The sequence below is a fragment of the Eulemur rufifrons genome, chromosome 23 (genome assembly GCF_041146395.1).
Source record: "Eulemur rufifrons isolate Redbay chromosome 23, OSU_ERuf_1, whole genome shotgun sequence".
Classification (NCBI taxonomy): domain Eukaryota; kingdom Metazoa; phylum Chordata; class Mammalia; order Primates; family Lemuridae; genus Eulemur; species Eulemur rufifrons.
This window is the reverse complement of record NC_091005.1, coordinates 23988628-24015000: the sequence shown is the minus strand read 5'-3', so window position 1 is coordinate 24015000 and position 26373 is coordinate 23988628. Positions and strand designations below refer to the sequence as shown.

The 26373-nt window shown below is 37.5% G+C and overlaps 1 protein-coding gene and 1 non-coding gene across 4 annotated transcripts in view; both read left to right on the top strand.

The window, feature by feature from the left end:
• The window catches only part of RPGRIP1L (RPGRIP1 like), a 95005-nt gene extending 87256 nt beyond the window's left edge, over positions 1 to 7749 (top strand). For 2 of the 3 annotated variants that reach the window (XM_069456292.1, XM_069456290.1), the window contains 2 exons: positions 1254 to 1387; positions 3693 to 3981. In XM_069456292.1, coding sequence (XP_069312393.1) covers positions 1254 to 1387; positions 3693 to 3805 — 247 coding nt within the window. In that variant the 3' untranslated portion in view covers positions 3806 to 3981. Of the gene's footprint in view, positions 1 to 1253; positions 1388 to 3692 lie in introns of all 3 variants that reach the window. The other variant, XM_069456291.1, reaches the window with a different exon arrangement.
• A 5280-nt stretch (positions 7750 to 13029) lies between these two features.
• On the top strand, positions 13030 to 13163 carry LOC138374034 (small nucleolar RNA SNORA18). Its single transcript, XR_011231318.1, has one exon. It is a non-coding gene; the product is annotated as a small nucleolar RNA SNORA18 (small nucleolar RNA).
• Positions 13164 to 26373: the final 13210 nt, after the last annotated feature.

Below are 26373 nucleotides of genomic sequence, written 5' to 3'. Positions count from 1 at the left end.
GCGCCCTGTAAGATACATATAATTATCCCCCTTCTACAGATAAGGAAACTGAGATGAGAGAGGTTAAGTAATTTGTCCAGGGTCACACAGCTAATGAGTAGGAAAGCAAGAATTTGAACCCAGAATGGATGCCCTGAACCACTTCGTCTTAATCCCTCTAAGGGATTAATCCCTTAATCCCTATAATCTTTATAAAATATCCATCATACCCATCATTAATTTTGACTTAAGAAATTTCTAATTTCTTTTTTTTTTAGACAGCCATAGAAGCTGTGAAGAATTTCTAATTAAAAATTATTACTAGCTAAAAACAGGGACTTCATAAAGGAATAACATATTGAATACTTACTTTCTACGAGTTAGTTAAAAATATTATGTTTACCTATAAGCATTTGGAAAGTATTTGTATTTTTCAAGGCATGATTTCTCAGAGGCATAAATTTTTATGTTTCTTGTTTTGTTTCTGATCTGGGATGGATACATTTTGAAAAGTTTAAAATGGTAAAATTTACAAGCATCCATGGTTTAAGCTAAACTGCCAAGACATATCAAAAGAGTACTTAACTGTAAATTCCTGTCATTTGGTCAATCCAAGTGTGTTTGGCTTCCGCACAAGCCACTAATTCAAATCAGTTCCATCAGAACCCTACAATTATGTGTCTAAAAGTAAAATAAAACTTGGATGCTATGATTGTAAGTTAAAAGATTGCTGAAGTAATACAAACATTTGATATAGCTGTTGGGCAGAGCTGCAACATTTATCTAACATGATTCAGAATGTTACCCAGGGAGCATGATCTCTGCGTTTTGTAGAATATATACAGTTGGTTAAATTGCTTAGTAGCAACTCCAAACTTGTGCATTTGTATAGAAAATGTTGACCATTTATCCTCCATGATCTTTATTCACTTTATCCTTTTTGCCTTAAAAGTAGACGTGTCAAAATATCATTAGATAATGTGTAATAGAGAGAACATGTGGTCCTTCTCTTTGCCTGGTAATTTTCTCAGATTCTAGAAATAAATGTTAATCAGTGCTTAGAAAGTGGATTAATGTTCATTTGAAGGTTGGGTGTGCTATAACAATTCTAATAGTTCATATAATAACTTATCTAACCTAATGTAACTTTCTTTTTATTGGGATAATTGGAAACTTCAAGATTTCATACTTAGTGATAACCCATTGGGGAGTTTTGTTTCGTGGTAATTTCTTCTCACTTGGTGGTGATTTTTTCTATGCTTTTGCCTTCTCAGTCTTCGCTTCACCGTGGTCAGTGACCCTCCAGAGGATGAGCAGGATCTGGAGTGTGAGGACATCGGTGTTGCTCATGTTGACCTCGCTGACATGTTTCAGGAAGGGAGAGACATCATTGAGCAAAATATCGATGGTATGGGTGAAAGTGTTGCATAATTTGTACAACCAGCAATTGTGAAATCCAAACTCTTTATTAAAACCTTTTTGCTGGCCGCAAGGGCATTGAGTCACACATTAGTTGAACCCTTTGCAACTCAAGCTGACGCCTTGTTGAAGCTGGAAGCCTCACCTACATCCTTACCCTGCCCACCCCCTCTGCCTTCCTTTGAATCAACAGATATTTTTAAATAATTAATTGAGCTTCATAAGGAATTACTCATTTTTTAGTATTGGATGGATGTGTGAAAAAAATCTGGCTATTGAATTTTTTAATGTTGTTTATGGAAGCCTCATTTCAACTAAGACAGTTTAAGCATGTTATTCTGTCAATGTTTATAGAAGCCTTATTTCAGCTAAGGCACTTAACCTTAAGCAGGTTATTCTGAGTGATTATGATAATCTTTCTCAAGGCTTCTCTTTAATTCAGTGTTACAATCTAGTGATATAGTCACAGCAGGTAACTTTGAATAGTTTTGGTCACTCATTTTCCACAGGATTCCAAGAAGAATAAGGTATTCCTGACAAAATGTGTTCTCCTGAATTTTTACCTCACTAGGTGATTGCCAAAAATGTGAAAGAATTGTATTTTATGAATCAGGCTTTTAAAAATCATAATCAGGGATGGCCTGGGCTTTCTGTAATAAATGGTGAAAAGAGGCTGATTCCTAGTTTCATTGGTTGAGTTAGCAGAGCCATCTCTGGAAAAATGTATGTGGCTTATTTACTTAATCATGCATGCATTCAGCAAACACTTAACTGAGTACCTCTTAAGTACCAGACATGCTGCTTACACAAGTGGTCCCCAACCTTTTTTGGCACCAGTGACCATTTTCACAGAAGACAATTTTTCCACAGACTGGGGTTGGGGGGATGGTTTCAGGATCATTCAAGCACATTACATTTATTGTGCACTTTATTTCTATTATTATTACATTGTAATATATAATGAAATAATTATACAACTCACCATAGGTTGGGGACCCCTGGCTTATGCTATGCTTCAGCCATGGTTCATACATCAAGCTGCTTATCCTGGATAATGCATCAAGTGCTCAAAATTCAGGATCAAGCGAAATAATTAACCAATTAGACCAAATAACCAAATTAGAAGCCTGTTCTGGGATATCTTTTTTCCAGGTGGCTCTGTTTAGCAACCCTCTTCTATGAGACCACAGATGACCACGCTGATCAGGCAGAGACAGCTATTGTGGCCATGTTTTAGGAAAGAACCAAAAGATTAGGCATAAGTTAAGTAAGGATTTTAATGCTTTGTTGTATATCGGGCATGAAAGTGTGAAGTCCCGAAGCAGAGGTGAAAACTCAAGGGAATGAGCTGGAGACAACTTGTGCCACTTCGATTTCCCTGCTGGTCATTTCTTCACCTAAGTCTTTGTGTACCAAGTTCTGTTTTCAGGTTTTCTTACAGATTTTCTTGGAATTAAACACACACACACATATTAAAGTTCAAAGAAAATCACAAGGAATATAAACAGGAAACTATAAAAAACTCCTAAGTGCTGTCAAACTTACAGAGTCTAAGTTTCTAACCTTGAGTCACTGGCAGGTATCATTGTCCACAAAGGCATGGGGTCTCAGATACTGAATGGGCATCCCATCTGGCCCCTGCCACTGAGCTGGCAGGCCCATGGCTTTTGTCAAATAGTCTACCTTTGTGACTACTAAAAACAGTAGCCTTTCTTCCAAGAAAAGCCCACCTATGCTCAAATCCACAGACCTTAAGATTCCTAGGTCTGCCATTTTAGCTGTTTCTAATTTCACATAAAACCTGTTTTAAATGGAATATTTTCCTTATTCCATATAATTCTTTTCCTTATTTAGATAAGCACCTAATCCAAATGATGATCATATAACATCTTTACAGTGGTTTGCCATTCTGAAATTTGTTATTAATACTGTATATTAGAGCAAAGTGGACTTTATTGTCCTAAATCCCGTTTAGACTTTTTATTTCTTCCTAGCTTAGAAATTGTGATTATGTGTGAGAGTCATTATCCTATAGCCTTTCACTAGGTAAACTTCAGGGTGAGAGCATTAGTTTTAGGTCCACAAGCAATAGGTATACATACATGCAGTACATCTAAAATGTGCATCTTCATGCATACATGACAAGGTTTATTTTTTAGATTTCTCAGATGCCAGTGAACTTTGGACTTTTGTAGAACCATTTTCGTCTTTTCAACTACTGTTTCTGTCTGTGAGCCTGTTTGAAGAAAACTCTGTTGAATAATATTAATATGTTCCTGCTATTTTCTCCCTAGTTTTTGATGCACGAGCAGATGGTGAAGGTATTGGCAAGCTCAGGGTAACAGTCGAAGCTCTCCATGCCCTACGGTCTGTCTACGAGCAATACAGAGATGACTTGGAGGCTTGAAAGAAACTGCTGCCGAGGCATCTCCTACTCCTGAGTAAATGCTCACGTGAAAGATCCTAGATGAGCTTTTATAATTACTCTGGTGTACATAATCTATAATTCATAGGACGCTGGGAAGGGGGAGACCTGGGTTTGAAGTGTTTGAGTTTTGTATACTTTTTCATTTGTTTATTTTTCTATTCCCTCCTTCCCATGACTGCCACCCCTCAGGACTGAAGTTCCCCATAATGGGCAATACCTTTTCAATAATTTATACGTACATGATAGCATGAGAAAGTCTATTTGCATTTTGAACATTTTCTTATGAAGAACTGAAATGCCATTCCCATTTTTATTTTTAATAAGCAAAGGCATAAATCTTAGAAAACCTATGAAAAAGAAATACTTTTATGTTATTCCTAATCGTCCCACTAAATGGAATGCCTATGATTAGCCTCATTAAGAGTTTTATACTGTGAAGATTTTATTAGAAGCAATATATGAAAATTACTTGGATTAATGTGTTAATCTTCCTCTTTAAAATGCTAATATCCATTTTATGCACATTAAAGCTCACTACGCATTTTCTTTGATGCATGCAGTTTCTATCAATTAAATATAAAGGATGAGACTCAGCACCAACTTATTAAATTACTGCAAATTCTTTGTTTTTCTTTCTTAAAAATTACAGTTCTTTGTGTTTGTATGTATTTGTAATGGTGATATGAGATCTAGGGATGTGTATATATAGATAGATAGATACATAGGTATAAATATACATAGATGTGAAATTTGTACTTTGAAAACTTAGCTTATGACACAGAAAGAAATTTTTTTAAGTATGACTCAAATTCTAATATGCTTAGTTAGAGCTGAAAGGAGTATCTTTTTATCGTTTTTTAAAATTTACATCAAGCCAATACAGTGCTGGGGTGTATCTGGATAACCAGATCCTCGAAAAGCAGCTCAGAAAGTTAATTTTCTAGCTTTTACCCAATCTCACTGAAGGATTTAATTGATATTTTTAATGGAGCTGTGAATCAATGCTGTAAAGGAATTGTCTCTAGAGGTCTAGGATATAATGCATTTCATTTTTTAATTTACTTTTTTATTTGTCATTTTCTTCAAAGGATTTTTATAGGCTGTGGGTTTTCACTGTTTGCAAACAGGCTATGTTCCTTCTTAAGCATATGTAAAGTATTCAGGGAGATAAGTAATTTATTAAAATCTACCTAATTTGCCGTGATATATTAAATCTCTGCTTCAGTGATCACAGACCATTTCATTTAGAGAATTAGGCATTCCCTCTTTGTGTGATTAAAGCTCTGGAAAATGAGTTCTTTGCTCCTATTTGTGAACATTCAAAGCCTGCTAATGGCAAGAAGATGGAATAGATTATGAGACAATTCATTACAGTTGAACAGAAAAAAAAAAAGCAGCTATAATGCAAAAATGCAAGTATGAATATCTGCATATAGTTTGAACCATCTGTGCTCTAATGGCTTCAATAATGACTCTCGTCTTTGGGAGGCTTTGAAATGACATCCGTACAATATTAATTTGTTGATGTACATTGTGGGACCAGTAGAGTATGATCTGACCACAGAAATCTATAAATTCTGTCTATACCATTGGGCCTCTCTGTCCTGGGGCCTGCCATCTCCAAGAATAATCTTGCTCTCATCAAATTCTGCAAATCTTCATAACAACTCATTCCTCTGGAACCTTCTAGAGACCACAAACATCTGCAGACTAAACCTCTCCAATCCTAGTAAACAACCACATGTTTGTTGTCACTTCAGCTGGCTCTGAGCTCATCTTTTTGGCCTCTCTGCTAGCTTTCTTTGGCTTTATGCAGTTACAGCGTCCTTAAGGCCCATAATATTCCCTGCAGTAATTTAAAACAGCCGGATTATACCCTGGGATTAACTGAGTGGTTTTTGAGACATTTATTGTGGTATTCTCCCAGGAGGTTTGTATTATTGTTTTAAAACGTTACATCCCAAACTAAATACTCCTTCTGCAGGGAGAAGAACCAAATTATACTGACTTCTTAGAATCTTTGAGTAGAGAAGAGAAGTTTTTATTAGAAGACTTCTGGGATCCAGTCACCTGGGTGGAAGGTATACCTCGGATAATATTAGAGAAACAGCCATGTTCCTGTCACATTCACGTTTACTATAATATGTATTAAAGATTATATTGTAGTTTTCTAGTTTTAAAATAGCTTCAATCTATTGCAAATTTTCACCACACTCATTTGCATACATAATTGCTGCTAACATCTTGAACTGGGTAAGTAGTGTTGAATGCTATCATATGAATACTTCAATTGGGTTTCATAGTCTGTCCAAGGATATTTTTTCTTTTTGTCTTGTGTTAACCAGAGTTCATTGAAAAGTTCACCACCTTTTGGATTGAAGAGCCGTGAGTTTCTCTCCGTGAGCCAAGCTTTATCCATCAAGTATGGCTTGGGGACAGGGGCCACAGATACACCCATTTAAGGTGATACCATTGTGGATTTACAGCACTTACTGTAACTGTCCACAGTATACTCAGCACTTTTTGGGGCTGTAGTGCTTTTAGTTTGGAAATATAAATAGAGATGTTATGTGGTGTGTGGGAGAGTGTATTTTGCATGTGTTTTTGCCTACTGTAGTAGAAATGTCAAATTCCCAGCCACTGTCATGAGAAGTAGTTGACAAAAATAAGTTTTATGGTTTACAGTGTGGTTTACGTAGAGAACATTTCTCTTCACTCTCAGTTTCAACATGTTTTCTAAATTATCGTGGTTTATTGCCGTTTAACTGAAATTAGGTTTTTTTAAAAAATAAATAGAGAATATGTTTAATCAAATAAAGAAAGGCCACATTGAAAATCTGCTGCTCCTGCCATTCATTCATTACCACAAAACACAAATAATTTCTATGTGTTATGAAGAAGTGTGGGCTGAGAAGTGGTCATGTGATTTGGGAGGTTTTGCATGCACCCATGTTCCCACAACAAAACATAAATTATTTTAGTAATCTGACATCAAGAGCAGTGACAATGAAAACCAGTTCTTACACATGTTCTAACAAGAATCTGATTAACATTTTTGTGGATATGGAAAATAATTTTTTTTTAGTCAAACTGGCACTATTGCTGAATTTAGAATGATTTCCTTATGCACTAGATAGAAAGATGTGAGTCATGTCTGTGAACAAATATGAGAATAAAATGTCATCTTTGTGTAGTGCAAAACAAGCGAGGGAGAGCTTTTGGGATATAAAATTATTGAGTGGTTGACAATATCAGGATGATAATTCATCTCCAACGATGAGAGTACATTTTAATAAGTCACTCACGCCTGAAGGCCTCTGACTACCTTAACAAAGAAAAACTAAACCCGTGATTTATTATAGATTGGGCAACATGCCTAATTAAATCCATGAATGGGAGCAAACACAGTTTTATATCCCCTTTGTTCAGAACAAAAACAACCTCCAGGTCAACCAAAAGCTAAAAAATATCAAAGCAATAGAAACAAGTGTTTTAAAAACTAAAAATGTAGAATTAGAAAACATCTCCTCATCTCATCCTCTTTTATCTTGCAAGATAGAATTTTCACTTCCATTTCAAAGTGCCACCAGTGGACTGCACCTTGTATTCTGACTGCCTGGAAAATTGGGCCCATATTACTGGTATTGTTATACCGTTTGTTCTCGCCCTTTCATTTTCCATATGACATTCAGTAATATAGCAAATCATGTGTCTCCTTCAGAGGTTCTAAAGTAAATCTGGTACTCTTAGAGATATATCATGACCTCTTTTCTGAGGTAGATGCCTTTAGACTTTTCTTTTACTTTTTGTCCCTTCTCATTCTGCTGAGATTCACCTTTCTCATCCCTGTAACAGCATTACCTCTCTCTTCACTGAACGACATTTGTTTCCTTTTTAAATAAAATTTAGCATCATGATTTTTATATTCCTGTCATCTAATTTGTTAACCCCTATATTCGACCGAACATCCCCTCCCATCTGTCTGTCCTTCTACTTATTTTTAGTTGGTCAAAGCACATTTTTTCCTTCCTCTGTACTATTTCTTTTCTTGGTGCTACAGCTACTTGTTTAGATATCAGCATCTGTGACAGCCCCAGTGGCCTTCCCAAAATGTTCCTTTGTGCTAAAGACTTGTCTTAATTTAACATGACAGGGGCACTCTTAACTGAGGAAACAGCAGGCTAATTTTTGTATCTTTGCTTGTAGCTTTTTACAGTGAAATAACAGAGGCTGGAACTCAGAAAGCTCTCAGGAATCACTGGTAAGGAGCTGAAACATAAAGAAGTTTTTTTTTTTTAATTTAAGGAAATATATCATTAAAATCAGGCTTTATTAGGCGCTGATGTGTTTTGTCATGGTTACATATGTCATCATTAACAACAGGGAGAACAAGAGAAATTTTAGAAGAAAAGAGAAGAGACCATACATACGTACAACCTAGAGGTGGGGAAGACTTTTCCAACAAAGAGGAAAGACAGAAGCTATAAAACAAAAGAGAGACATATTGAGTATGTAAAGGCAGGGTAACAGTTTTAATATCAGACAAAATGGTGTTCAAGGTCAAAAAGAAGGGATGAGGAAGGACTTTTTTTTACTGTTAAAGGAAACAAGAAGTCAAAGATACATGAACTTAAACATGTATAAACCAAACAGTATAGCCACAAAATACATGAAGCAACAACTGACAGAACTGTGGAAAAATATTGTGGGTACACCAATTTTAGTCGTAGATTTTAACTCTCAGAAAGTGATAGATCAAAAAACTTAGAAAAAGTCTAGAAGATTTGCTTAACATGATTACTAAACTCAAATGAATATAGAATGCACATGGAACATTCAAAGAAAACTCAACTGTGTATTCAGCCACAAAGAAAGTCTCAATTTCCAAAGAACTGAAATCTTACAGACTATGTTTCTCTAAGCAAAATGTAATTAAAATACAAATAAATAGCAAAAGGATAGCTAAAACAATCCTATCTAAAAGTTTAAAATGTGTTTTTAAAATTTATTTTCAGCTGACAAAAATTATATGTGATATTCATAGGTGTGTTATTGTTCTACGTTCTAATAGGATGAGAAATAACCTACTCCCACAGCATAACAAGGAAACAAACTTCTACAAATTTTATGTGTAAGTGGGGAAAATAAATAAACATCAACTCAGAAGTCTACACCAGACGGGGAGCAAGATAAAGGTTGAGCATAAGACAGAAAAGTGTGGCAAGATTCTAGTGGTGGTAAAACACAGATAATATCCACCAAGTTTCCCACAGAAGGAGAAGGCCCACCCAGAGTGGGGAAATACGGAGACCCGATCTGAGAGCTAGTGGATCAGAGCATTACATACTGGGGTAGTGAAAGGAAGGCAGCTTTGGAAAGACAGTTCTAGAAGAGGAGGTAGCATTTTGGAAGGGGCAGGTATCCCTTGGAGACATGATAGCGCAATGAAAGAAGGAACCCGCTGAAACTATGGGCCCAAGTGAAACAAGATAATAACAGTAAATGGTATCAATCTCAACAAAAAGAGGCCAATTAGCAAAGAAACTGTCCTTCCCTGTAGGCTGAGGCAGGAAGATAGCTTGAGCCCAGGAGTTCAAGGCTATAAGGTGTGATGATCATGCCTGTGAATAGCCACTGCACTCCAGCCTGGGAAACATAGGGAAACCCTGTTTCTAATAATATTTTTTTAATAAAATAAAAAGATAATACATGACTATGTTTTCACTAAAAAATCAGAATAACACAAATGGTTAAAATCCCCTTGTAAGGATGGTATCATACCGTCCTTAATCCAGATCCACTTCCCATCACCAGAGTTTACCATGTTTGTGTATACATATACATGTACCCACAGAATATGTATAGAATTGTTTGGTTTTTATTTATATAAATGTCAGACTGCAGACATTATTTATACAACTTGCTTTTTTTCACTCAAATTTTTTAAACAATGATTTTGAAGTATACCCATTGTTTCCGATATCTCACAATTGCTACAAAAAATGAGTCCATAATTCTTCTTAAAAAGAAAGAAAAGTAAAGCGAACCTTTTCCGCAGGTTGGAGCTCTACCACAGTAATGGTGAATTGGATGGTTTGAACCAGATTTCCTGTTGAGAACAACTAGAAAAAGGGAATATATATTTCATATATATATGAAGTGTTTGAAAACATCAAAATACCCACCAGCTACTTAGGCTGTAAGAAACTGCGAGAACAAGATCTGGAAACAAGGAAAGCCCAGAGGGTTAGCGAGGCACCAAGGCTGATCTTCCCCTAGAGGCATCTCCAATCTGAAAGCACAAGCGAGAGAAGCTGAACAGAGCTTTCCACAGACTCGTGGGGTTTTGAGGGCCAAATTTGGAATTCAGGGCCCGCCAAACACTAGAGACCCCAGAAAATCCCCCACACTCTGAGTTGGGACTTTGAAAGGCTAAACCAAGAGAATAATGGTGACTAGGAAATAGACTGGCACTCACAGGCACTAAAGCCCTGCTTTGAATCATTTCATCTCAGTGGATTAAAGTGATCTGAGATTGCTAGAGCCACTAGCCTCGCCATCTGTCAGAAGCAAAGGCAAATCTACAGAACAAAGTATCATCCAGACCCTTGTAGCATGTGTCAGTACTTCATTTCTTTTTATGGCTGAATAATATTCCATTTTATGGCTGAATAATATTCCATTTTATGGATATACCACAATTTGTTTATTCATATGCCGATGAACATGTGGGTTGTTTCTGCCTTTGGGCTATTGTGAATAGTGTTGCTATGAATATTGGGGCACAAGGATTTGTTTGAGTGCCTGTTTTCAGTTCTTTTGAGTATGTATCTAGAAGGGGAATTGCTGGGTCATGTGACAATTTTATCTTTAATTTTTTGGGGAACCACTAAACTATTTTATATAATAGTTGAACCATTTTACATTCCCACATGTATGAGGGTTTTGATTTCTCCACATCCTTGCAACACTTGTTATTTTCTGTTTGTTTGTTTGTTTGTTTGTTTTTAAGTAGCCAGTCCCATGAATGTGAAGTGGTATCACATGTGGTTTTGAATTGTATTTTCCTGATGACTAATGATGTTGAACATCTTTTCATGTGTTTGTTAAGAAAAACAATTTTAAACATGAAAATATTCAGGGTATATTATACTAATAAGTCTTTCCTAAGGAATTTGCTAGGAGATAACTTTCATCCAACAAACAGATGAATGAGGAAGCTATTAAAAGGACTGGTGGTGAGTATTAACTGTATTTAAGTATATATCTTAAGCAAACCAAAGGTGGAGATAAGGGTGGAAGAAAAGATTGCAGTTGTGTGCTCTGACAAAGTAGAAGTAACACAAATTTTTGTAATGAGAAGAAAAAGAAAAAAGAAATGGGAAAGTAGAATATATTCATTGATTTTCACATAGATTATAAGTGAGAGTCAAATGTATCATTTAAAGCAGATAAACCATATAGTAGAAGCCTAAGTAAATGTAGGCATTATATAAATATATTAGTGGAAAGATAACTACTAAAACAAAAAAATCATTCTAATCAACAATTTTTAATTAATCTTTGCTTTGCTTTTTAGCAAAGAAAACACTGCAGAGTGAAAAACACATGGTAAATATAACATGCACATTAAATATAACACAAAATAATAGAACAGAGTTAAGACCAAGCATTTAATTTGTAGCTGTAAATGTAAATGGTTTTAACTAATTTATGAGAAGAAAAAAGATTTTCAGATTGTCCTACAAGGTAAAATTCAACTCTATACTATAAGAGACACGCCTAAAACAAAGTGTAATAAAATTAAAAGGATGGGAAACTCTACCAGGCAAATTCGTATAAAGAAAGCAGAAATTGTGAACTTGTTATCTGACAAGATGAAATATCATGGGCAGAAAAAGTGCTTAATGAGACAAAGAAGTACTCTTTATCCATTAAAGGCTATAATTCACAATGAAAACATAAAAGTTATTAATAATCATGCATCAAATAACATAGCAGCAACCTTCACAAAGCATAAACACAAGTGATAAGAAGAGGACGTATGGAAGTATATTAATTAGAGGAGATGGTAAGATTCACTCTCAGTTCAAGATAGGGAAAATGGGCAAAAAAAGTAAGTATATAAATATATATATGAATATAGAAAACATAAACGACATAATCCCAAGGTAAATCTTAGGAATGTATATTGAACTCTTCAGTCTTATCAAAGAATATATCTTCCTTTCAAATACTTGAAAACTAACCATATGTGAGGTCACCAAGAAAACGGCAGTAAGTTCTGTTAAGTAGAAATAAAGCAAAGAAACAGCATTGTTTTATCCCAATGCCATAAAACTGGAAATAAATAAAATCAAAAGGTAAGAGGTCTTTTACACCAGGAAATTTTAAAAATTATTAAACAACTTTTAGCCAAAGGGAAAATATAAATTAAAATTACATAATTTCTTTCAAAAATAATGATTATGAAAACACTACATATCAAAATCTTTGACATAGAGTTAAGGCAAAGGTTTAAGTCAGGCACAGTGGCTTGTACCTGTAATCCCAGCTACTCAGGAGGCTGAAGTGGGAGGATCGCTTGAGCCCAGGAATTCAAGACCAGCCTGGGCACCATGAGCAAGACCTCATCTCAAAAAAATAAATAAATAAAAACCGAAAAGCTAAGGTTAAAGAAAAATACATACATTAAATACTTAGAAAAATAAAAATGGAAATGTGACAATGAACGAATTAAATATCTATCTGAAAAGTTAGAAAAGGAACAAAAAGTAAATATGATGAAAGTAGAAGGAAGAAAATAATAAAGATAGAAGCAGAAATTAAGTTAAAACCAAATGGTAGAACTAGTAGCTAAAAAATAGTCCTTTGAAATAATTAACAAAGTAGATCTAATTATTACAAAAGAAACCAAAACACAAATTAAAACATGAGAATGGGAGAGTAAACACTGAATCAGGACATTCTAAAATATCATGTGCCTGAGTTGTATTAATACAATCCTATGCAAATACACTTGAAAACCTGGATGAAATGGTTAATATTCTAGAAAATACAGCTTACCAAAACTGACTGCAGTAGAGAAAGAGAGTCTAAAAGACCAATTTCCATAGAGGATAGAAAGTTATCAACTAACTAATCCCAAAAAAGCAACCAGGCCCAGATGGTTTTATAGGAGAATTCTAATAGGCCTTTAAAGACTAGATAATTTTAATGTAACTCAAACTGTTCCACAGCCATACATCGTTGGAAACACCTCATAGAGTAAAATTGTGGTTTTGTTTTCCTCACAGGACTATTTGTTAGATCTGTGGGAAGGAACTACGAGACAGTTGCTAAAAGTATGAAAGACCTAATAATTTGTTTTTACCTTAGGTATTGGCATATCACCCTGATCTGTACTATTCTTGAGCGTGATGGCTTTAGGAACTAATAATTTGAACTCATTCATTTTTCCAAGAGGGTGTCAAGTTGAGAACCAGGCAGATCCATCTACTCTAAAAATGACCCTGAAGTAACTTGCTTGAAGAAATTAGATCCCAAAAATTCTTGGTGGGGAGTTTAAGTTTTCATCAGTGTGTCAATATTCAAGTGGAGATTTAAAAAAAAAGCCAAAATAAAAAGAAAAGAATTTTGGGAAGCAACTTCTGGGCTGACAGGACAACTATGGATTGAGGATCTGTTCTATTAAAAAGGGCCATCTTGAAGGTAAATCTTCAAAGACCACCAGCCTTTGAGGAACTAAGGCTACCTTGATGGACAGTGGAAGGAATCACATGTGAAATTCCTTGAATAAAAATTGATTGGCTTTAAAAAAATAAATAATTTTGCCTAATACCATAATAAAAAAAAACTCTTTTTACACTGTTTGTAGAAAAAAAAACTGTTCCAGAGATATAAAAGAAGGAAAACTTCTATAATCTTTTATAACAATAAAGTGAATGTATCATTGATTTGTATACCCAATAAACACTGCATTCACAAACTCAAAAGAAAGCTGTAGACTATCTCACTTATAAATATTGAAACAAAAATCCTAAATAACATACTAGCAAGCAGAATTGAACAATACATTAAAAATATAATACATCATGATTAAGAAATATCTCTTTTAGGAATGTGAACAGTGTGGCCCAGAAAGTCTAGAAACAGACCCAGATACATATAAGAAACTGGAAAGGTAGCAGATCAAATTAGTAGGCAGAAGTGGACTACTCAATAATGGTGTTGGAACCACTAAAAAGACACCTAGAAAAAAACAGATTGGATCCCTACCTCATAACTTAAAGCAAAATAGGCCGGGCGTGGTGGCTCACGCCTGTAATCCTAGCACTCTGGGAGGCCGAGGCGGGTGGATCGCTCGAGGTCAGGAGTTCGAGACCAGCCTGAGCAAGAGTGAGACCTCGTCTCTACTAAAAATAGAAAGAAATTATATAGACAACTAAAATATATATATACAAAAAATTAGCCGGGCATGGTGGCACATGCCTGTAGTCCCAGCTACTCGGGAGGCTGAGGCAGTAGGATCGCTTGAGCCCAGGAGTTTGAGGTTGCTGTGAGCTAGACTGACACCACGGCACTCACTCTAGCCTGGGCAACAGAGTGAGACTCTGTCTCAAAAAAAAAAAAAAAAAAGCAAAATAAATTTTATAAAAACTTGCATATAAAAAATGAAACCACAAAAGCACCAGAAATAATTATTTGTAGTCTCAAGTGGGGATGGTTTAAGTATGACACAAAATACAGAAGCTATAAAAAAAAAATAGTAATAAATTTGACTACACTAAAATGAAAGCTTCTTAATGGCAAATATAAAATCAAAAGACAAATGAAATATATAAAATATATTTTATTTGAAACATATGTTATATATAAATATAATTTATTTATATATTATATATTTATATGTAAATATATGAAATCAAAAGATGAATGAGAAACTTGAAAAAAATTGCTAAAAATGGGACAAAAGCTAATTTTCTTAATACATGAAGAGCTCCTAAAGAAAACAACAATAAGAAAAAGAATAACCCACCCACAGAAAAATGGGTAAAGGACTTAGAGACAAAAAATTTACAGAAAGTAAAATTCAAATGACTTGAAGTGAATATGACAATAATATTGAATGTTATTGTATTGATTGATGATATTAAACATGGAAAAGATGCTTAACATGCTCATAAGAAAAATATAAATTAAATCCACAATAATATATAATTTTCATCTACCTGACTGACAAGATCAAAACATGGTGTTAACCCAGCTGCTGGGAAACAGGCACACTCATACATTGCTGGTGAGAGGGTAATCGCCTACAAACACTGTGGAAATCAATTTGGCAATTCTATTAAAATAAAAAATATACTTATCGTTTGATCCAACAATTCTACCTCCAAGAATTTATCGCAAAGACGTACTTGAAAATGTAAGAAATGATGTATAGACAAGATTATTGTTTCAGCATTATTTGAAAAAGCAAAAATTGGTGACACTTAAATGTCCAATAGGAAAATAATACTCAAGTAAATTATGTAACAGTCGTGAAATTGAATACCAGAAAACTTGTGCATGTGCATGCATTTTGTATCTGTTATAAAGCCTTTTGGATACAAGTTAGTAGTAAACCATACTGACATTGGTATAAACAAATTGGGGTTTATTTTTCCTCCTTGACTGGTAGTCTGAAGATAGTTTCTAGCATTGATGCAGCAGCTCAGTAGGGCCCTGAAGGATCCAGATTCTTTTCATATTTCTGCTCACCAGCCTTAATGTGTTGGTTTGTCATTTCATGGCCACAAGGTGCCTGCAGCACCTATAGACATTATGTATGCATTCTAAGCAGGAAGAAGGGCAAAGGGCAAAAGACCCTACTAAATGAATCAGCAAAAGTTTTCTTGGAAGTTTCACTCAAGTAACTTCCACTAACATCTCATTGGCCAAAAGTGGGTCACAGGGCTATCTCTAGCTGCAAAGTAGACTAGGAAATATGGGGAAAGGATTATCATTATTGGCTTGAACCATTCGTGACCCAGTGCTAGAATTAAGCACATTGCACTACAAATAAGGATTCTACCAGCAAGGAAGAATGGGAAGACTGCCTAACCATGTACATATAAATGAAAGATGATCATATGAGCAAGGAGAATGTATAATGGGTGTCATGTGGTTTCTCAAAGGCGAATGATCCTCCAAGGTCTCTTGCTCTGCTTTCCCAGTCTGATCATTGTGTTTCCTCCAAAACCTGAAAGAGAATCTAAATTGGTTTTGGGTAATACAACCCAAGCAGATGCAGGATACACGAGGTGCTTCTAGGAGTCCACCTCCCCATCCCCTCTGCCACATCTCACATTCCAGCTGTGGCTGTGATGGCCAATCCTACAAAGGCTTCAACTCACCTCACTCTAATATCATCTTGCCTCAAGTATATACTGTGTTCCATGCTTTCTGCTCTTGTACTTCCCTGAATCTGTGCACACCAGTAGGAGATTGCTTAGCCTAAACACATTCTACAACAAGCTATTGCATGAACATTGTAATGGAACATTACAATGGAAATGGAACATTCAGGATCAGGTCCAACAGCCCAATCCAGAGAGCAATCCAGAGAGCACTAGTAGGATCCACAAACCGAGGGCTCACCACCTGACTGTGTTAGACCAATGCTGTTTCCTCAACTCACACCTATGGTCTCATTTGTTCCCTACAACCAAATATCAAAGGAAGAAAAAAATCTCAGGCTTGGTTTATGGATCAGTATGCTCAATTTATTGATGTAAGCTAGAAATGGATTGCTGCCATTCTACAGCCTTACTAAAGGATGGCCCCAAAGGATGGTGGGGAGGTGGGGGACAGGAGTGGAGACTAGTAGGTAGATCTGTGAGCAGCACCCTTGGTCATTCACTTTGATGGAGGAAGAAGTGGCCTGGGGTACACAGACTACTAGACAGTGGCAAATGGCTGGCTGATAGGTCAAGAACCTGGAAGAGGCCAAATAGGAAAAAAAATAGGCAGACTGGAAACAAAGAGGTCTGGAGAAGCAGCATGGAATGGGAACAAAGAGTATCTATCTTTGTGTCTGGTGTCAATGCACACCAGAAAGTATCTACCACAAAGTAGGCCCTCAACAACCTGGTACATGGGAGGACTAGTAATAGCTGGTCTCTTTCTTGGCCACTCCAGTGCTAACCAACAAGCCCATGAACGGAGTGCCCATGGTAGCAGGGATGGAAGCCATGCGTGGGCCCACCATGATGGACTCCCTCTCACCAGGGCTGGTACTAGCTACTGCACTACTCAATACTCGGCCTGTCAGTAGCACAGACTAACATTGAGTCCTCTATATGGTACCACTCCACAAGGAGACCAGTCAGCCATCTGATGACAAATTAGTTACATTGGACTCCTCCTACTCTGGAGAAGGCAGTAATTTGTTCTTACTGGAATCAATACTTCCTCTAGATATGTGTTTGTCTTCCCAGTCTGCAAAGCCTCTACCAATACTGCCATCACCACCATCAGAGGGATAGCAGAATGCCTGATTTACCAAATGAGATCCCACATAACATTGCCTCAGGTCAATATACCCCTTTTATGGAAGAGCGCATGTGATAGGTTCTACCATATACTGTCATGCCCAAAGAGCCATTCTAACAGAATGATGGAATGGCCTATTACAGGCTCAGTTGAAATGCCTGCTCACATACAACTGAGCAAGTTGAGGCACTGACCTCCAGGGTGCAAGTTTTGTACTAAATCTGTAGCTAACACGGTGCTTTGTCTCCAAGAGCTAAAATATGTGGGTCCAGAAACCAAAATGTAGAAGGAGTGCCCCCTCCACCACAACTCCCAGTGATGTACTTCCAGAATATGTGCTTTCCATCCCCACAGTTGTAGGTTCTGTAAGGTCCTGGTTCCCAAGAGGGGAACCAAGAGGGTGTTTCATTCACCTAAGGGAGCACAATAATCATAACTGGTGCATGATCATTTCGGACTCTTCATGCCAATGGGCCAATAGGCAAAAACATAAAAAATATAAAAAGGGTTTCTATAGACAGTGGGTTACAGATGGTCACAAATTACAGATGGTCGCTGCCTCCACCAAGAGATGGGACCTATGTTTCCTCCACCCTTGAATCTGAGCTGTTTCTGTGACTGCTTTGAATAAGGGAATACATTGGAGATGATGCTATATCAGTTCCTTACATATCCTTCAAGAAGTTCCCCATTTCCTTTGCATTCCTCTTTAGTTACCTGTCCATCTGAGCTTATTGGCTGAAAAACACACAGGCTGTAGTATCTCTTAGATGGGATTGTCAATCCCCTTTCCGAAAGACCTCTGAGATATATTTCGTTGGCATCCACCTCTGTGGAGTGTGACTGTCTTGTTCCTATCATTGTCATTTCTTGGTATGACATAGCAAATCCTAGTACAAATCCTGATGTTCAACATGTCTTCAGAGTATAGTTATTAGCAGCAGTGGTCTCTGCTACTGAGAACAGTGAAGGAAGGCATTCTTCTGTGGAACACCATCATTAGCCTCCCAGGGGACAGGAGAAATACCTTTGTTGATAATACCTGACTTTGAGTCAAGCAAGATGTCAGGAACAGCAGCCTGGGGAGTGGTAACTTACTGTCTGCCAGTCCCAAGTCAGGACTGACATATGCAGCCTGGTCTGTTTCTATTGCTGACGTCTCACTTGAAAAAGCTACACTGATAAGCAAGGTAGTTGTAAATATTTATGTTTTCATATTACATGTCCAGGTAAATGACTTGCATGAAAGGATCCTTAAATACCAAATAAAAAATTACCATCAAGCTCTAGGTGATATCAAATGACTGCTTTTATGGCAATTAGTGTCCCATTTTGGGTCAGTCTTGTTATTGTCATTGTTTTTGTTATTAAAACCAAATACACAACAGCAAAGCCACGATTCAAGAAAGAAATAATTGATAAGTTGGACTTCATTAAAATTAACAGCTCCTTTTCTGTGAAAGAAACTGTCAAAAGAATGAGAGGACAAGCCACAGAAGGGAGAAGACATTTGCAAAAGAGATATCTGTGAAAGGACTGTTACCCAAAATATACAAAACACTCTTAAAACTCAGCAGTAAGAAAATGAACAAGCTGATTTAAAAAATAGCAAAAGAGCTTAACAGACACCTCACTGAAGAAGATATACTGATGACAAATGAGCGTATGAAAAGATATTCAACAACCATATGTAATTAGGGAAACTGCAAATTAAAACAGCAAGAAGATACTACTACACACCCATTCAAATGGCCAAAATCCAAAACAATGACAACAAATCCTGGTGAGGATGTGGAGCACCAGGAACTCTCATCCATTGTTGGTGGGAATACAAAATTGTACAGCCACTTTGGAAGAGAATTTGGCAGTTTCTTACTAAACTAATCATACTCTTATCATGTAATCCAGCAATCATACTCCTTGATATTTACCCAAAGAAGTTGAAAACTATGTCCATATAAAAACCTGCACATGGATATTTATAGTAGCTTTATCTATAATCGTCACTACTTGGAAGCAACCAAGATGTCCTTTAGCAGGTGAACAGATACCCTGTGCTATACCCGGACAATGGCATATTATTCAGCACTAAAGAGAGATGAGCTATCAAGCCATGAAAAGACATGAAGAAACCATGAATGCATATTACTAAGTGAAAGAAGCCAATCTGAAAAGGCTACGTATTATATCGTTCCAATTACATGACATTCTGTAAAAGGCAAAACAAGAGTGAAAAGATCAGTGTTTGCCAGGAGTTGGGGAAAAGGAGGCATTTTTAGGGCAGTGAAACTATAGTGATACTATAATGACGGATACATGTACAACACCGAGAGTGAACCCCAATGTAAATTAGGGTGATAACGCAAGTCAATGTATAATAGATTCACCAACTGTAAAAAATGTACCACTCTGGTGTTGGATGTTGATAGTGGGGGAGGCTACGCATGAGTAGGGGCAGGAAGTTTATGGGAACTCTCTGTACTTTCTGCTTAATTTTTCTGTGAACCTAAAACTTCTTGAAAAAATAAAATCTGCTTTTTAAAAAAAAAACTACAGAAGAACCTTTGCACTTGTCCTCACACATCTCCTCTTTGAAGTCCTGAAGCTGTTTGGATGTTAAGAAGGTCTTTCATATAAGATTCTTGGGTGACAGTAGAAAAATATAACTTCAGATTATATAAAAGAGTTTGAAACAGTTGAGTCTACTGGTTGAGGTTCACTGGTTCTGCTCCTAAGTGCATGTCCATAATTAGGCCAACTTCCTTGAGTCTTGCACCTCAACGTGAATATGAAAATATTGCACTAGATGGTTCTAAAACTGCCTGCATTTTGAAAATATGATTCTTTTATTTCCATTTGCCATTTTTTAATTTCCATAGTCATAAAGTGGCAAGCCTTCAGAGACAATGTCACACTGGACCCAATTATTCTAGAGGGGACACAACTTTGGAAGTCAGGTGGTGACTTGTTCTGGAGAAATAGGAGGAAATATATTGCAGGCCCAGAGACTTGTGTAAAAAATGTTTTCAGAATCAGGAGACTTTAGCCAGAAAGCTTGTCAGTGCTCTGTTCTTCTCAGAGCAGAGATCCAGAGCTGATGGAAGAGCCACTGGGATTCACACAGAAATGTTCTCAAGAACAGATTAGTCTCCAGTACGGAAGAATCAAATGAATGATTCAGTGTGCATGTTCTGAAGGGACACAGCTAGAACAGAAGACACATGAAGAAGAGTTTTATAAAATGGAAGAAAAAAGATCTGTGAATATTTACCAGATTTTATATTCTTAAATGATGACAAGAGAATTGTGCTTCTGGTAATGGCAGAATAACAGGTAAAACCTCTGGATAAAATATGAAAAACAAAAATCGGAAAGCACTAGAGAAAGCTTCATGATGGGCATGCAGACGTAAACTAGAGGAAGGGTGAGTTTCTGTCTCTCTCTCTTTCTCTGTCATGTATATATTATATGCCTTAGTTTGTTTAGCATTGCTTAATAAAGGAATACCTGAGGCTGAGTAATTAATTTATAAAGAAATAGAGGTTTATTTAGTTCATAGTTCTGCTGGCTGGAAGGTTCAAGATTCGGCATCTGGTAAAGGACTCAGGCTGCTTCCACTCATGGCAGAAGGTGAAAGGGAGTCAGCACGTGCAGAGATCACATAGTAAGAGAGGAAGCAAGAGAGAGAGTGGAGAGAGGCACCAGGCTTTTTGTAAATGATCAGCTCTGTTAAGAACTAATGAGAGTGAGAACTCGCTCACCCTCCCCCAGGGAGAGCATCAATCTATTCATGAAGGATTTGCCCCCCATGACCCATTAGTCCCCATCTGCAACATTGGAGATCAAATTTCAACATGAGGTTTAGGGGGACAAACGCCCAAACTATAGCTTCTGTGTGTGTGTGTGTGTGTGTGTGTGTGTATACGTGTGTGTGTATATATATGTACACACACTATATATATATCTGGTAGGGGTCAAGGGAAAACTTCCCTTTTGTCCTCTGAAGTTTCACCAAAAAAAACTGATAAAAGGCAGATTAATAGGAGAAAAAGCATATATATAGGTTTATTAATGTGCATGTGGGAGTATCACAGAGTGATAGTTGCACAGCCTTATTCTCAGGGGAAAGGGAGATGGGAAAATGTGCATGATTTTAGTGGGGTAGTAAATTATTTTTAGGAGAATTCAATAGGACTGAAGAACACACAATGGCCTGGGACAAAGTGTGTTGGACCCACAGAGCAGACAATGGTTTGTGACGGAAGTCTGTCTGTGTGTTGACAGACTTCAGCTCCGTCTTTCTTCCTATGATATGAGTTCAGTTAATGAAAACTCGGGGAAGGGACTAGAGGTAGTTGTTTTCTTCTTTGACAGATCTGGACTTTGGCAGGGAAGAGAACTTCAGGGAACAACTTCATCCTGTGCTTTGGGAGAGACGGAGGATTGAGAGATGGGGACAGGAGAGGAAGGTCAGAGACTTTGAGGTTTCTTCTTCAGTTCAGCAGGTCAGAGTGCCACATTTTGGGGTATCAATTTCAGAGCCTCAACTATATATATGTATAGACACACATACACATTATCTCCTTTTAGTTCTGTTTCTCTGGAGAACCAATAGTTTATTATTGTACTAATAATAATACAGTGATTGTTAAGGCCAAAAAAAAGGAAGTGAGGCAAATTGTACGCTCTGATAAAGTTTCTGCCACATTTCATTGACTACCCATGTGGCCACACCCAACCCCAATAAGTGGAGTTGGCGATTCTACCATACACCTAAAAGGAGGAAAACCAGAAATATTTGGTGAACAGCACGAATGATAACCTCACATTTTATTACCTCCACTGGGGGAGAAATAGGCCCATGGTCACCTTTGGTCATAACTCTTCTACATTATTAATGGTAGGTTTAGTGAGAGTTTCTATCCAGTGTTGTCTCTCTTCAGCCTAAAGAACTTCCTTTTTTTTTAATTATTTTTGTTTTAGAGACAGATCTTGCTCTGTTGCACAGGGTAGAGTGCAGTGGCATCACCACAGCTCACTGCAGCCTCAAACTCCTGGGCTTAAGCAATACTCCTGCCTCAGCCTCCCGAGTAGCTGGGATTACGGGTGTGCACCACTATGCCCAGCTAATTATTCTAATTTTTGTAGGGACAAGGTCTTGCTACATTGCTCAGACTGGTCTCACACCCCTGGCCTCAAGCAATTCCCCCCACCTCGGCCTCCCAGAGTGCTAGGACTGCAGGTCTGAGCCACCACTTCCAGCCCTAAAGAACTTTCTTTAGCATTCTTTACAATGCAGTTCTGCAGTGACAAATCCTCTTACCTTTTATTTGTAGAAAATATTTTCATTATGCATCACTTTTGAAGGTTTTGTGTGTGTGTGTGTGTGTGTATAGAATTATGAGTTAACGTTTTTTTTCCTCTCAGCGTTTTAAAGATGTGGTTCCACTGTCTCATTGCCTCCATTTTTCCCAAAGTTAAGGTCATTTATAGCATTGTTCCTCTATATGAAATATATCATTTCTCTTTGGCTGCTTGAGATTTTCCCTTTATCTTTGGATTTCAGCAGTTTGCCTATAACACGTCTAACATTGGTTTACTTTGTACTAAGTGTTTTTTGGTTTCTTCAGATATTTTTTTCTGGCTCCATTTTATCTCCTCTCTTTTTAGAATTCCAATTATGTGTCCGTCAGACCTCGCCATGTTTTCCCACCGGTCACTCAGGCTCCATTCATTTTCTCTGTGCTCTTTAGATTAGGTAGTTTCCATTGATGTGTCTTTAATTTCACTCAGGCTCCATTCATTTTCTCTGTGCTCTTTAGATTAGGTAGTTTCCATTGATGTGTCTTTAATTTCACTAACTCTTTTGTTATCTGTGATTAGCTGTGCATTTTTCATTTCATACATTTTATTGTCTGGTTCTAAAATTTTCACTTGTTTCTTTTTAATTGTTTCTATTTCTCTGCTGAGATTTCCTATTTGCTCATTCATTATAAGCATATTTTCTTTACATTATTGAGCATAGTTATATTAGATCATTAAATAAGAAATGTCTGATTTCAAATCAAAAGTGTAGCTTATTATATCTCAAACAAGAAGTAGTACAATTAATCAAAGTAAGTGCCTAAACTACCAACACAGTTTTGCCATCTTAATGGTAGCTTGTTTATGCCAGCAGCGAAAAAGCCTGAAGAGCTAGTGGCGATGAAATCACAAAAGGCGTTTTCCACAGCTTGTTGAGAATTGAATATTTTTGCTTGCAAGAAGTGGTCTGAAGCCTGGAAGAAGTGGTAGTCAGTTGGTGCAAGGTCTGGTGAATACGGTGCATGACAGACAGTTTCCAAGTCTAGCTTCTGTAGTTTGAGCAGCATTGTTTGTGCAACATATGGTCTTGCAAGAGGATTGGCCTGTCTCTATTGACGAATCTCAGCTATTTAATTGCAAGCATTCTCATCATTTCATCCAATTAGCTGCAGTAGACATCCACTGTAATCGATTGATTAGGTTTCATGAAGCTGTAGTGGATAATACCAGCACTGGACCACCAAACAGACACCATTAGCTTTTCTTTGATGAATATTTGGTTTTGGACTGTGTTTTGGCACTTCATCTTTATCCAACCATTGTGCCAAATGCTTGAAATTGGCAAAAAGAATCGATTTTTCATTACATGTAACAATAACAGTGTAGAAATGGTTCACCTGTGTGTCATGACAGCAAAGAAAGGCAAGCTTTGAGATTATTTCTCTTCAGATGCTCATTTAATTCACGCAGAACCCATCTATCCAGCTTTTTTAACTTGCCCATTTGTTTCAAATGGTCCAATATTGTTGGAATAGTAACAGCAAACCTTGCTGCTAATTCACGCATAGGTTGAGATGGATTCGCTTCCACTACAGCTTTCAGCTCATCATTATCCACCTTGGTCTCAGGTCGCCCATGTGGCTCATTTTCAAGATTAAAATCATCAGAACGGAACGTCTCAAACCATCGACATACTATGCATTCATTAGCCACATGCTTCCCAAACACTTGGTTGATATTTCGAGCTGTCTTCTCTGCACTGGTTCCGCAACAGAACTCATATTCGCAAATAACACGAATTTTTGACTTATCCAAGGTTTCACAAAAATTGCTCTAAAAAAATGTGAAAGATAATCACAAGCCAAAACTTGCGTTTGAAATACTGAGGATGTACCTTCACAATAAACATAAATCCAAAAGTGTCAAAGTGAAATGTCAGAGATATCAACTGTCAAACCTAGTACTTAAGGAAATCAGACATTTCACACTTAATAACCTAATAATGGCTGTTTTAAAATTCTGTCTGCCAATTTCAACATCTGGGTCATTTGGGGATTAATCTTCACGGGTTACCTTCTCTCTTGAGTAAGAATCACATTTTCCTGTGTCTGTCTAAGTCCACCAATTTTGGATAATATCCTGGATGTTATGAATGACGTGTCATAAAGACCCTGGATTCATTATATCCCTCTGAAGAGTATTAATGTCTTTGTTTGTCTAATGAGCAGTTAACGTGGGTGAATGCAAACTTCAAACTCTGTCTCCTCTGTGGTGGGCAGCAACTGAAATCTCAGTTCTTTAATCCTTCATGGACTTCTTGAAATCTACCCCATGCCTGTGTAGGTCAGGGGGTAGCCAGAGATTGGAGCAGAGTTTACACACTAAATTTAGGGATCCCCCTCTATGGATCTCTGTTTTCATGATTTTTTCCCATCCTTTTGCTGTCTCGCTGCTATGGACTTGATCTTAGCCAAAAAGCTGAGAAGCGATTACCCTAAACTCCTCTAACTATTCAGACTTCTTAGGCTAAGGATTTCTAAGTTTTAGCCACCAGCCTGGTGGCTGATTGAGGCCTGCCAACAGGCAGAAAGCTGTGAGAGAGGAAGGGGGCAATTATGAAGTGGCTCACGTGATATGAAGACCAAGAAGCCCCACGATCTGCCGTCTGCTAGCTGGAGACCCAGGAAGCCAGTGGCATAAGTCAGTCTAAATCCGAAGGCCTGAGAACCAGAGGAGATGATGTAAATCCCAGGGTCCAAGGGCAGGAGAAGATAAGATGTCTCAGTTCAAGCAGGGAGGCAGGAAAAAAAAAGAGGCAAATTCCTCCTCCTCCTACTTTTTGTTCTATTCAGGACCTCAACAGATTGGATGACACCCACCCACTCTGGGGAGGACAATCTGCTGTACTGACCTCACTGATTCAAATGCTGATCTTATCCAGAAACACTCTCACAGACACATCCAGAAATAATGTATAATCCGGGCACCCTGGGACCTACGTAGTCAATTGACACATAAAGTTCGCCGTCACAATTACAGAAGCACAGAGAGGGCATAGACCCTAGCCGACTTCAGTGACCATACAGTTTGAGTTTTCGAGGTTATTTGTTACAATAGCATAACCTAGCAGCCTACCCTGACTGATACAGAACTTAGTGCCTAGAAAATGGTAACAACAACAAAAGAAAATACATGGCACAGGCTTCAGGGGCAAGCCTCTAACTTCATGGAAACTATTCGATTGGTGCCTGGAAGGTTGAAGATGCGGATGTACAACGGCAAAACTTGGTAAACCTTGAAAGGTGATAACTCCTAGATAACTTGAAAGGCAGGAAATTTATCCAGTGAAACTGTTTTTCCTTCTAATGTGGGAACCAGTAGGTGATGTTCAAGACAATGAATGTGTTGTCAGCATGAGTTCCAAAGTGGGGGTGTATAGAGCATGATGGATATGAAAAATGCATCTTTTTAAAGACACGGAGATTTGGGTGTTCGTTACTGCAGCAGCAGGCAGCCCATTCTGACAACAGAAAGAGGCACTAGGACCCCTGCCTTGGGTCCATTTACCCAGTCACATTCGTGGTAGTGTGGCTGGGAGTGGTGTGCAAACCACTGTGTGTTTTCCCCTCGTACTGATGGAGTGGAGGCAGATGGGGGTGGGGAGGGGGTCCAGGACTGTGTGAATATCTACGGCTGCTTGAAAGTTG